We start from the raw sequence: 13911 nt of genomic DNA, 5'->3' as shown, positions 1-13911 counted from the left end.
AGTCTGAGTGCATTGATTTGGAAGGGCTAGATCAGCTGTTAAGACCTCTGTGCTCCCTTGTCTCTCCTCCCAGTTTAACCTTCTGTTGCAGTTGTGCATAGACGACTTGTATGTCTTGTTCCAGCAATGTGTGGTGTTTGCCAGCTCTAAAGAAAGAGGATGTTTGAGTTGAATTTGGCCCCTGAATTTTGGGTTGCTAAGACCAAATTTCCAAGATGCTAGTAGGAATGCTTCTTGTGAAAATAATATCTTCTTCCCGAGTTATCTTGTGGTGTCTGTTGATCATCACAACCCAACAAGACCGAAGCCTTGTGAGGAGGCCATGGTGCCCATCTTCTTACTGCCATGTGCCGTGTTGTCTCTGATAGCAGCATCCTCCAGGGCCCTTAGAAGAGGATGAGGTAACAGGACAGATGAAGGCTGTGGCCATTGCTTTGTCCAGCTCCTTCCTTCTCCTTCCTTTCTTCCTCAAGGAAGTGATTGCAGGCGGTAGAGACAGCCTGCCCAGACATGTTCATTGTTGTTGTGGCATGAAGTTTCTAGCCTGGAAAAGCTTCCAGTGAATAAATTACCTGTCTTCATGATTCCCGCCCCCACAAAGTGCTAGCTTCATCTGGGGCTGTAATTGGTATTTCAGCTGCAGTTCTGTGCTCGTTGACTGGCTGTGAGACCACATGGCCTTAAAAACCAAACATGAGTGCACACACACAGACATCCCTGGGCAGGTAGCAATCTGAGTGCTGCCGCTTCATCACTTACTCCCTGCATCTCAGCTGAGATGCCAGACCTGCCCCGGAGCGACTGTCTTCCTCCTGAGCACAATGGAGCAGGGTGTTGTAGGAGGATGTAGCAAAGGTTTGCCAGGGCAGTAAATATGTTTTGCAGTGACTAGGAAATGCTGTGAGGCAATTCTGTCTCTCCTGCACATCTGGCCTCTCGTTGTGGCGCAGGGCTGGAGTGAGAGTGTGCAGGAGGAAGTAGCCCTCACCAATCTGATTGCTCATTGTGATCTGCAGTGGGAGCAGATGCTTCCCTAACCCTTCTCTACTGGGAAGGAGATTGGCGATGGATACAATGGCAGGAAATGAATGGGGAGGTGTGAGAAGAGAGGCAATTATCTGTGTACATCATTGTGGCATTCATGTGAGGCCTTATGGAAGTATTACTGTGGCTGACGAATCTGATGCTGGCTGTGTAATACGGTAGCACAAAGCAGCTGATGTATTTCTGGGAACCTCAGACATATGTTTGGGATTTGTTTCTGAAAGAGTTTGAACTTTCAGGGCTCAGATGCCTAGACGATCTAGGAGATCTGTAGCGTTATGCTAGTGTGATTGGACAAACTGGAAAAAGGCATAGTAGGAAGGCTGCTGGTTATGTTCCACGTTTAAGATCGCATAAGTAAAGGAGAATGGGGAGCTTGTTTCTTGTGTACCAATATTTACAGGGGAGAGCGAGGAGCTGTGATTACTTATGAAAAAAGGACATTTACAGTTCTCTGCTGGTCTATACAGTTTCCTTTTTCTTCTCCATGTGCACACTGGCCCCATATTCCAAAGCAGAGGGAAAACACTAGTTTACTCACATGTATGTACATCTTTGACAGGCATAAAAAGCCCTCTCCTACCCTCTCCAAACCAGGAGGGCTTTCTAGGAACCCAGGGAAGTGTGTACATATATCTCTGTGTGTGTGTGTGTGTGTGAGAGAGAAAGAGAGAGGAGATCTTGTCATCTTGGTTACAGTGAGTTTTGTGGCACCAACTGAATGGGTGTTTGGAAGCATAACTTTTCCTCCCTGGTTTGACTGTGCCATCCTGTAACGGAAATGATTTGCGTGCCATCCTCAACAGAAAGAAAACTAAACTGTTCGCCAGGCTGAGGAAAAAGATGAGCAGGTACCGGTACGGAGAGCAGCATTTCGATATGTGTTTGATTTAGTTCCTAAAACTGGAGAGGCTGTTGCTGGACTCTTAACAGCCTGGCACGTGTTAACCCTGTGATGGGAGAGGGGTCCTTTGCATGATACAACGTGTTCATGGCCTGCTGGGTCCTGCTGAGATCTCTCTGTGTTTGGATAATCCCATTAACTGCTTGTGTGCTTGGTTTGAATCCTTGCTTCTTTTCCTGTCTAAGAAGGCAGTGTGAAAGCTCAGGCATTGTCTGTTCGGTTGTTTTTTTGTGACTAAAAGCACGGTGCTGGGTTTTCCATGGGAAATATGGGCAATTTTGGTGATTAACAACTTCTAGTTTTACCTAGTGGGGCTTGCCCTTTTGAACAGGTCTGAAATGCTGCATTCTCATTCCCTGTCTGGCCCGGGAGGAACATGAGGCAGGTCTTTCACACTCAGAAGTCCTGTCCTTTCTACTTGTTGCAGTTGGGAGGATGATGAGGTGGGAGAAGGATACTTCCAGTTTTGCTCCGTACTGCTCTGTTCTTGAGGATCCTCACTATCTTGCTCCATCCATTTAAAATTTTGTGTAGGGCTGAAGGAAAAGCAAACTTGTCTTGTACAAAGACTAATGTCAGCATCTTGCCTTTCAAGACAGTGATGGCATTGAATAGCTGGATTGCTACAATGCCTAGAGTTACCATAGCCAAGGTCAAGGACTCTGACAAGAACATGCTCTGGAGCAAAGTGAGAATCGCTGCATAATACCATGGAAACTTCCTGTAATTTTTGTTTTTCTTAGTCTTTGTGTTGGTATTCCCTCTGTGGGGTTCTTATAGGAAGAAAAAAAAAAAGTGACCAAGATGATGTCCTGCCAGCAATAAAAGAAAGTGCTGGTACATTGGGATCCTTGCTTTTCTGATCCTGCCTTCCCACTGACCAAAGCAAGTCACACAACCCTTCTCTCTGTCTCTGCTATGCATCCTTTGTAAAGTGGGAGGTTAGAGGGTGGAGAACGGTAATTTCACAGGGGAGTTGATGGGCAAATCTCAATTTTATATCTTCAAATGAAAAGTAGTGAAGGAATGTTTTGTGTTGTTATTATTCTGAGGCTTTCTACTGTAGGAAAAGGGGGATTCACAGGAGTACTTCTCTGGATGTCTGTCTCTGGTCCTTGGTTGGACCAGTGTTGTAGATGCACCAGGCAGGAGGTCTAATATTTCCAGTCACTGAGAATAGATGGATGCTACAGCAGAGGGAGAGCTAGTAAATCTCATCTCAATGAGCTCTAGCTACAATGTCCTCCTGCTCTGCCCTGATAAAGTCCAACTGGCTCAGCAGTTAAGGTGCCTGACCTGGGCTGTGCTGGGGGTTTCTGCTGTCAGAGCAGCTGCTGGCGTCAGAGAGAAATGTGCAACCCCATGTGCAGGGATCCTTCCCTGGGAAGGTGTGGGACTTGGTCAGTCTTTGATACGCAGCAAGAAGGTGGCACGTTTGTGCCACCGTATGTTTGGGTATATAGGTGTATAGGTGCTTTTTCCTCCTTTCTCCTGACCCCCCATCCCCCTTTTTTTTTTTTAAGTAATTATGCAACCTGCTTTGGTGCTAAAAAATAAATTACTTTTGGCTAAAAGGCCCTGCCTGAGCTTTAGCTGAGATGCCAACCTTTTTTTCTTTTTAACTTGAGAACTTGGCAGGAGGTGACGGGTCTGTTTTTACCATGTTGGAAAGTAGGTTTCATCCTCTAATGCAGGATAGTTACAAGCACACGGGAACCCCATCTGCAGATGTTACTCTGCTCTTCCAGAACAGAAGAGGCAGCCCAACGAGGGTTATGGGAGCTCAGCAGCTAGGGGATTTTGGCTTTCCCTTCAGCTGTAGTAACTGCATTAGACCCTGTTACCAGCTCTCTATTTGCAGAAGAAAGTTGACACCCCCTTCCCTTCCCTGCCTGATATTCCTGGATTTGGCATCACTTGCCAATTGCTCATGGGAAGGAAAAAGAGAGCAATGACCTTGTTGTTCTTATATGCTTTTACTGTGGTACTCGCATTTGGTCAGTGGGGACAGTCCCCCCACTCTTGCTTTTCCCTGTGTTTCCTGGAACAAGCAGTTGGGTTGGAGACAGGACTTTGCTCTGTGTGGGCAGTGTTTGCTCTCCTGGGACCTGTGAAGGACCAGGGGATCCTGGTGATAAGCTCGCTTGATGCTGGTTGCACTGGCTAAATGCACGCAAAGCAACAAGTGCAGGAATGAAGGTGCTGCTCAGGGGGCTGGAAAAGTCTCAGCCAAAATTAGCACTGGCATTTTCCTAGGGGGATCAGCCAACACATCAAACAAGCTGTAAATAGTAGTGACTTAATGAAGGCTTTAGTGTGGGGCCCTCTCAGCCCTTGTAGGATGAGGGGAAGATACTGGGCTGCCACTCATGTGGGAACCTTTTACCAGTATATCTCCAAATTAAGTCACTGCCAGGCACCAGAAAGAAGGCACTAAAAAGCTGTTTCATGGCCTTTTGAAAATAAGCCTGAACTCCTTTCTCGCTGGGAGAAAGGGCATCTTCAAGTCCCTAGAAGGAAAAGCCTACCCTTGTGTTGGTAGGCCAGCTGATAGCCAGTGGTCCCAATATTCCCAGTGTAGTCTGGGTGTTTGAGGAGTCCTGGCAGCGCACCTGTAGTCCCCCATCTTCTCCAAAGTGCATCCAACTCTAGGGAAGGTCACTTGTATTTTTTTCTCCCAAACGCAGTATCAGAAGACGTTTTCTGTCATTTCCTACTGTTTTATGGTGACTCCCATTTAAAGCAGGACTCCCTCACCTTTGCCCTCCAACCATTACTTCTTTAATCTGTAGCATAACCTTGTCAATTTTGCAGAATCCTTCACACAACTCACTGTGTTGAAGTGATTTCTGGGGACCTCTGAGGAAGGACACTGTAGGCATATCCAGTCAAACGGAAGAGCTGTAGGTGTTGACGTACATGTTCTTTAGTCCCTCCTCTTTTTTCCTCTTCCTTTCCCTCTTTTTCCCTTGGCGTGTGTGCCCCTGGTTGAGAGCTTCTGGCAGAGAACGTCATTGGGTTTGTTGCATCATGTTGGTGTGCTGCTGGCATCAGTGTCATCAGAAACATTGGACCTGCATGCAGACCTGAGAACAAGTGCTTTGTGGGGAAATGTGTGTGGGGGGTGTGGATATGGGGAGAAAATGGTGGGGAAAAGGTGAGGGTGAAATGAATGAAGAGGGAATGGGATGGGGGGCTTGAAAGCTGGAATGCTGAGCAGGGGGAGATGCTTGCTTGGAAGGGGAGATTTGTTGAAATGCCTTGCTGTATCTTCTTCGTCTTGCTGTCCCCCTACTTGTAAGTGTTTAGGAATGAGGCCATCATGCATGTTAGCCAATGACCACCACACCTCAGGCATCCAAGTGTGAGTAGATGTACATGTCTGGAGCTCTGGGCTCTCTTTGGACAGAGCAAAGAAATAATCAACTTGACGTCCCTGCAGAATTAGGTCTGCACTGCTCTAGTCCCGCCTCTGTGCCAGGATTTATTGTCTCAAGTTGTAGGAAAAGATCTGTTCCTTTCAGCCTTCTCCCAAGGCCTTTAACTTTGCAAGAACTGCAACTTTATAAGTGGAAGCAAATATCACTCCCTGTAGATGAGGTTGCACAGCCCTTTTGTAATATCTGTAATACTCTGGTTTCAGCTGTGTATAGTTTTGCCAAACTGTAACCACTTCTGCTAAAATACCCCCTACCATTGTCTGTGCTTCTGCATGACTTGAGATAAATTGATTAGTTGCTTTTTGGGGAGCTGAATTTCAGCCAAGATGATTCAGCTGTTCCTGAGAATTAGGCTGGGAAAATGGTTTTACCTTTATCCCTGTTGAAATTCTCTGGTAACGAACTTTTTACTAAATCTCTTATAATTCTGTACTTTGAAGCACAGACTTGACACTTGGCCAGGGCATGCCCTTAGGGAAAGGCGTGAGCCTCTTGCCATTCCTTTGAAAAATCTGTCCAAAACTGGCCAAGTTATGAACCAACAAATACCATTGGCATATACTCCTTGCATTTAATTCCCTCTTGACTGTGTGTCAGAAACAGTCCTGGAATAAGGGTCAACTGGAAAGGCAAGGGCAGAAAGGGTTTATCATTGAAAACAAGGCTGGGGAGACTTTCCATAATAGAGAAATCTTTATTAGTAGCCAGAATCTCACTGTTTCTTTGCTGTCTGGAATGATCTGTGAAACCTCTGACTGCAGTGCCACTCTTCCAGCTTAGCCAGTTTGTACCACATAGAGGAATATGATATTGTACGATTACAGCCTTAGTTCAGGTGTTGCGAATCTATTAGTCATAACCCCTGCAGGTGTCAGTACACCACCACGCAGAAAAATTCTTATCTGTAGAATTTAACATTAAATGAGCTGCACAGAACTCCTTCCCCCATCTGCTTCCCCAGTATTAAAAGACTACGACTTAATGGCAGGCACTTATGTTAGAGTCTAGCAGAATTAAGGATGCCTGGTTAGTTTTCTGTTTTACTTTTTCTGTGTCTGAGGCAAAGCATATCCATGCAGTAGGAATTTAGTGAGTAGCCTGCTGTGCAGTAATGCTGCTGCAGTGTGTTGGACTGCAAGTCACTCGGCAAAGATGCTTCTCAGAAGCTTGTAGAGGCTTCAGATGTCTTCACATTGTCTCTGGGGAGTGAAGCAAAGAGATAGTGGAGGCCACTGATCTGTGCTGGTTAGCACAACTCCTCCTAGGCCTGGCTCAGACTTCTCTTCTCTCTTTCTCTCTTTCCCTCTCTCTCCCTTTCTCTCTCCCCATCCTTCAGTGACAGCACCCCAGCGAAAGCAAATAAAAGCCCCTCGCCTCCACCAGATGGATCTCCCATCACCAGCCCTGAGACCAAGACTGTCAACCATGAGCTCGAACCGTCTGCTTTGGAAGCGCCTGGGGCAAGCATCCCAAAGTCACCGTCTCAGGTAGCGTCCCCATGACATTGACCATGTCTCTGCAGTATTACCGCTGATGGCACAAGTTCCGTGAGTCAAAGACATCCACCAGTTGCTTTTTTGGACCTCTTCCTGCTACTGAGCACAGAGAATATGACATGACAGTTGTTCTCCTTCACTGGTTCCTGAGCGGTTCCTAAGAATGCAAGTTGCTCATTGGTCATCTCTATGTCATATAGGGAAGGTCAGTAATACACTTTACTGTCCAGTAGGATAGCCAAGAAGATCCAGGGAGGATGGAGATGTAGCTAGGTGAGGAAGTTTGTTCTTTACGTTTGAATTAACCTGTGGAGTTCAATGGTCCAGTTTCTTCCCAAGAACTTACATAACTGAGGAAGGTTCAAGAAAAAAGCATAATATTGATAAGGAGAACATACGTACTTTACATGATGATTTACTTTAATCTCAAAATAAAATATTATGCTCAAAATAAAGGCATTATATTCTTATGCTGTGAAGAAATTGGGTGGGCACCGGGAAGAAGACTGTCTGCTGTATGGAGTTTGATACCTTCCGTGTGATAATTGTTAGTTCTTTCCTCACACAGGAGACACCCAGTGGCATTATTAAAATAGCAGATGTAGCTCCTGCTACTCAGCATAGCTGTTTTAGTTTGGGATTTAAGGAAAATAAAACATTTACTTCCTCTTCCCCTCCCTGTATTTCATGGTGGGGGAAAAGCTTAGTAGGGAAAAATAGTAACTACGCCAAATTTATGTCTGGTGCCAATCCTTGCATTTCAGTAAGTGGGACACCAGGGAGGATTCTTCCAGGAAGAATTAAAGCTGAGAGAGGTTCTGGCCGAACTGGTAAGAGAAAACTTAGCACTTCTAAAAAGAGGCGGATGCAACACAGAACTGCCTTGCTGCTGTCATATGTAGCAGTGTGATTCCAAATCCAGGCCTGTGGTGTAGGCTGTCTTCTGTTTTTGGATAGTCTCTCACAATATTTTTTTCCTCCACTGCAATTTTATTTTCAGGATTATCTCGGGACAAAAAGGGGATGTTTGTACATTGGCAAAAGGGTCTTTTCCAGCCCTGTGAGATGTACGGATGCCTGACAGTGTCCAGGGTCTCTGCACTGCTCAGCATTGCACAGCCTAAAGCAGCTTCGCCACCGCCCTGGCTAGAACCTTTAAGGAGGGTATGTGTATGGGGGAGAGAGGATAGTGCATATCTATCCAGAATTGCCTTCCTGTCTTTTCCAGAGATTGCCATAACTTGATTGAAACCTGGAACAAGAGATAGTACAGATTTATTGAGCTGTTCACTGCAGACTTCACTCACCCTGCCTGTGGACTTGTCTTGCTGAGTTTGGCTTCTTCCCTTTCCTTTAAATAGCACACATAAGCCTTGTTTTTGCCAGGCTGCAAGTGCTTGCTCATTCACTTGCTGCTTTCCTGCCCACAGGAATGGGACTAGAGGCACCCCTTGTCGTGCACGCAGAATATTCCAGCGCAGCCCTGGCTGGAACCTCAGATGGGCCACAGGCAAGGCCGAAATGGTATTTGCAGCTAATGCTGCCACCACCTGGCAGCTCTTTCCCAATCTACATTGAATTCATTCTCCCGGGCTTCACTACAGTGAAGAACAAGAGCTCCACTCCGTGTTCGTACTAGGTCCTAAGAGATGGAGCCTGGCTCCAGAGGGAGGGAAGACAAGGACTGGGGTTTCATACCCACAGCCAAGCCTGGTGTCTGTATGGATAAAGCCTAGAAACTGGGTGCGTGTCAGCTTGCCAGCACACTGGAAAACACAAGTGTGTGCTCTCCCAGCTGTGCTCAACTTTAATACTGAAAGCTTCACAGGTGTCATTACTTTTGACCTATAGGTAAGTGATTTGTTCTAGGGTCCTCCTAGGGAAGCTAGGGGCCATGTCCTCTGGGGGAGGATGGAGAAAAAGCAACAAGCAAGTACAATTCTCTGGCCTCTTCCTGTCTGAAATACTAATGCAAACAGTAAGCAAAGGTTGTAGAAAGGCAGCAAAACAGGAGAGACCAGATAAATACTAACCAAATTTTGAACTGTTGCCTATGCCAAAAATAGTTATTTTACTGTCCTTTAATTCTTGAAAATAGCCTTTTTCTGTCTTTTGGAAGAAGCGATTGCTATCAGCACTGAGTAATAGCATGATGATACAGGACTTCAGGGGTCTGCGAAATTTCCAAGGTCAGACTTTTGCTCTCAGTTACACTACTGAAACACACTGATTTCCAAAGTGTCATTACAGTAACTGTGTTGAAGTTAGATAAAGCTCTGTGGGATCCAAGTCAGCAGAAAGATTTTAGAGGATTCTAGGCAGCAAAGTTGTTTGTGCTTGATGAATTTCCAGGTATAACCCAATGTCAAGATGCAATCACGTTGCTTTTGAGATGTGGTTTTAGACTGCTGTTGGAAGTAATGCTGTGGAAGTGGTGGTCTCCAAGGCACTAATGCGTTGGAAGGAAGGAGACTATTTTAGAGAAGTAAATAGCAGAAGGGTCAGGATCTTTTTTACGTTAGAGTTTGTAATTGGAGCCTCCCATTTCTGCAGATGGTGGCTCTGTTCTGAGAATAGATTTTCCCTGAAATTTCTGGTCCCTTCTTGCAACTAGCGAGCAGGGGATTTTCAGGAAGGGTTTGTTCTCAGAGAACGTGGACACACTGCCTTCTGCAAACAGTGAAAAGTTGGAAGTGAACACACTACTTTCATTATTTCCCCTAGCCAGCTATTCAGTGGAAAATGTGTGTTTGCATACTCACTCACACTCTCTAAAGTAGGTTAACCCCATAGAAAACTGGGCATATACTTAGCAATCTGAATAAATGCCTTGTAGAGCTCAGTTATATGCTGGAAGAACACAGGACTAGGAGTTGGGGATTGCTGTGTTTCAGACCTGGGCCTGACACTGATATACTGGGTGCCTGTTGTCAGGTCTCTGATTCTTGCTGCCTTGGGATCCTAGGTATGACGAGAAGATCAAGTAAACATCATTGTAAATGGAAAGCATTGTCATTGCTGAGCATTGCTGTGGTGCTGGGAACTTGTATGGCTGCTCTATTCCAACACAGCAGCAGCTTCCCAAAGTTTGATTTGATCTAGAAGTGATCACTGAGCCTTGGGCACAGGGAAATGTGAAAAGGATGTGGATGGTTTGATCTAGGGAGGGTCTACCACAGTTTCCCATGGGGTTGTGGATGCAGTGCCAGGCTTGAGGCCTTTAGCATGATGTTAGGTATTAGGGTGGGTCAAGAGTTACAGGGTCAGACTTTGTTATGCGTTCTATGGGATCTCCCTTTGGGAAACATGACTTCATTAGTGTCAATGTTCATTGGTGAAACTGAGAGCAGAGTTGGGCCCACAGCAGTCATGGCTTCTCAGGAGTTTGAATTGTTCTTACCTAAAGCTGAGAAGTGGTAAGATGCCGTCAAGAGCTGCTTCATACTGATAACCAGTGCACCAGGGAACTAGTACTGGGCAGATCAGAGTCTGTCCTCATGGTCCCCTACCCATAATAGGACAAATTGAGCCTGATCTCTCATTCCCCTAGGTATGGTAAGTACGGCAAAGGGAGGCAGTGCTGGCCTGGTCTATTGAATCGTGTTCTCAGTAATTGATCTGCTCCCTTCCTAGTGGTTCTTTTGAAGGTTGCACATGCTTTAATTATGTATGCATGTACTGTCAATGCATATTAATTGTGTTACGCTTCTCCTCTGCAGAGGGAAACTTGCCCACGGCTGAAGTGTAACTAATGATGCCAAACCTTCTCTGGAGGCGTGTGGTTGTTTTTTTGTTTTGTTTCAATTCAGCCCTTCACCCTCCCTCCCTCTCTCTTCAGATGGAATTGATTGGACCCTGCTATGTGCCTGTGGTTGTGATTTCCCTCACCTTCAGTTTTTGTGGCTAACCTGGTTCCTGTCTCTGGTTTTTTTGGGTGTCGCCGTCTGTGCTGTGGCCGTGTGCTCACTTGCATGCAGTTGAGGAAAGGGCCTCCGGTGCCTCCGCCTCCAAAAGTCACCCCCTCCAAGGAGATCAAGCAGGAGAACATCATCAGTCTGTTTGATGACAATTTTGTCCCTGAGATAAGTGTGACAACCCCTTCGCAGGTTAGCTGCTATGCCCTGCCTTATATTTGTCTGCCTCTGAACTTTTCCTTTTGACCTTTCTTCTCTTTGGAGGTGTCAAGCCATGAAACCTGGTCAGGTGAAGGAGGAAGAAAAGCTCAGGACTGGACCTTGGAAGGCAAAGGGATAGATAGGAGGCCATCTTAGAGGGGAAGGGTGGCTGGAAGGCAAAGGGATAGATAGGAGGCCATGTTAGAGGGGAAGGGTGGCTGGAAAGCAGCTTTGACCAACACATTGCCTTTTGAGAGCTTTGATTCATAGAAGAAACAGGAGAGATGTAAATGGTGAAGAAGCCAGAAAGCAGCAGTGCACGTGGATTATGGCTCCCCTCATATCCCGTGGTATGCTCTCTCCAGACCCACTCATCCTGGGTGTGGGTGAGGCATGTGTTTTCTGCTCTTGTTAGGATCAGCTTTTGAGGATGTACATCTGTGCCAGTTCCTGGGAGAAGGCAGTTTCATGGTCTCTATGCCTTCACACATAGGCTTTGTGGTAACATTTAAAGCCCACACCTGCACAGGAAAGGCCAACAGAAATTGTGTGAAGTTATCTTTGCAGAGAATAGGTGCCTCCAGTTTAGATGGGCAGGACTAGGACTGTCTGTTGTGAATTCAGGACTGCTGACACAGTCTGTCACTCTTCACTATCCAGCAGTTCCCATCAGAATATTTTTCTTGTGGCACCTTTTGAAGCCCTGAAAAAAGAAAAAACATTTTCAGATTATATATTTTCTTCACTTCCCTTTTGATTTACATCACTGTAAGAGAGGATGCCCAGGTGGGGAACTCAGTGTTGGATCTAGGTGAATGGCAGTCCTTATGTATATAGGAGCCTGACCAGATTTCTGGCTGTATCATGAGATGCCTGCATCTACTTTTTTTTTGTAATAGATATACATAAATATATTTTTTTTTCCTAAATGCATGTTAAAGCAAAAGTAGTCTCTCTATCAACGCTCATCTGTGACTCATTTCCTAACTTTTCCTTGCATCATGATGCTCCATTGCCTCTGGTTTGCCACCTTCCACCCAGCTGCTGAGTAGCAGAGGTGGACTGGGGAGGGAAGAAAGTCTATGTCAGATTTTTGCATTGCAATAGATAAAGCTTGCAGAGCAGAGAGATAATTTGACAGCAGTGTTGGAAGGGGGGGACCACAGGCATCTGAGCAACCCTCTATCATTCTCTGTGCTCCCTTCTCCTGTATCATAATGGACAGATCTATCTGCCCCATGGTTTATATCATGTGTTTCCGTGTGAACACCAGCCCTTAGCCAGCATACTCTTCTACACCTGATCAGTGTCCTGACCCAGGATGGGATCTCCTGTGACATTCAATCAGATGGGAGTTCTGAGGGAGGCCTCTGATTGCCAGAACAATCTTCACTGAAGCACCAAAGCCACTAGCATTAAGCGCGTTGCCCAGGGCCGTTCCTGTCAGATGTCTTGGCTCCAATGAGCTGTCTTGTGGGAGGTCTGGGTAAACGCAAGGGGTGATAGCCCTTGTGTGTAAGTCTTAAATGGCAGGTAAGATTATTCTATGACTGGAGCCTTTGGTGTCTCACCACCAAACAAAACTAAAGACTTGGGTTTGAGCCTCTCCGATGCCCTGGATATGCTGGAGGAGTGTACTAGAATGCAAGCTGGTTTTAGCATACTGGTCAGGGTTTATTGTTGTGAGATGGGAGAGCTTGGTTCCTTGTCCTCATGCCTGTCAAACTCAAAAAGAGATGCTCATAAGTGGGAGAAAGATCTGTAAGAAAATTGGAGTAAGAGGAAGTTAGAAGATGGTGGTGTGGGTTGTGTGCAGAGGACTTTCTCTTAAATGATGCCTTCCAAGAGTTTTTCCATGGTGGGACTATGATATAACTGTGGGGACCAACCTGCCAGAATTGGTGTGTTGTTGGAAACGTAGCTAAAGCAGTAGGGCCAGCAAGCTTGGGAGGTCGGTGGAAATGAAGGCAAATCTTCCTGGGCTTTCCTGGAGAGAGCAGCTTCCTCTGAAGCTGAGCATTAAACAGTCAAAGGGAGTTAGTCTGCTGACTTTGAAGAGAGTAGCAAAGCCTTTTGAAGTTATGCTTTGTTAGAAGACTCGTGTGTGCATGTTTCTGGGATGTCCTGATGGAAAGCATTGGAAACAGCATTTTTTGGACTGGGGAGTGATTAAAATCCCTCAGCTAGTGTGAGGTGCCATATTCTGTGTTTCTGTCTCAGGAGGCAGAGGGTAATTAGGAGCTTTGGGAGTTAGCTCTGAGGTCGCACAGACTTGCTTTTCAGAAGTTTGAGTGTTTTTCTGCCTGGATCCATGTTCCTGAGATAAGTTGTGCGGATGGTGGCTCTTCTGTATGTGGCTGACATGTCCTGGGCCTTCAGTACAAACACAGCTGGATGAGCTATAGGGAATAGATGTAAATAGAAGAGAAGGCCTTCTGGGTCAACAGTGGCAGTGATCCTTTTGACCACAGCAGGTCAGGTGCTTACACCACGTCAGCTCATTTGGCCAGGTAAGAAGATGACTTGCCATGCAATCTGCCTGTGATTATAGGCACTAAGCAGTCAGGAGTCACATCACGTGTTTGCATTCCCACCATGTCTTCTGCGCTTGCAGCCTTAGCTTCTGGATATCACATATCCTTCCTCTACTGTGCGTGCGTGTGTGTGTGTGTCTAATGCTCGTACTGCTTTTCTTCCTTACTGCTGCCAAGTTTGATGCCCCTGGGCCCTTCCAGGAGGGAGCCAGCCTGTTGGATCTGGATTTTGATCCCATTAAACCAGATGCCACTGTGGGGAAGACCCCCACACCCGCCTCCCAGGTTGGTTCATATCACCATTCATTCTCCCTTCGTAACTGACTTGTTGCCAAGTGTGGCGTGACCTCCACCCACGTGAATGATAACGTGGACCTG

The 13911-nt window shown here is 46.1% G+C and overlaps 1 protein-coding gene across 9 annotated transcripts in view; it reads left to right on the top strand.

The window, feature by feature from the left end:
* Nucleotides 1–13911, top strand: part of BIN1 (bridging integrator 1) — a 102691-nt gene that overhangs the window by 71407 nt on the left and 17373 nt on the right. For 4 of the 9 annotated variants that reach the window (XM_082484727.1, XM_082484723.1, XM_082484725.1 and 1 more), the window contains exons 10-12: nt 1851–1901; nt 6725–6875; nt 10862–10990. In XM_082484727.1, coding sequence (XP_082340853.1) covers nt 1851–1901; nt 6725–6875; nt 10862–10990 — 331 coding nt within the window. The remainder of the gene's footprint in view (nt 1–1850; nt 1902–6724; nt 6876–10861; nt 10991–13911) is intronic. The other 5 variants (XM_082484729.1, XM_082484724.1, XM_082484730.1 and 2 more) reach the window with 3 other exon arrangements.

Source organism: Vanellus vanellus (assembly GCF_965231255.1).
Source record: "Vanellus vanellus genome assembly, chromosome: 5".
Lineage (NCBI taxonomy): Eukaryota > Metazoa > Chordata > Aves > Charadriiformes > Charadriidae > Vanellus > Vanellus vanellus.
Note: the sequence above shows the minus strand (reverse complement) of the source record. Positions and strands in the feature narration are given on the sequence as shown.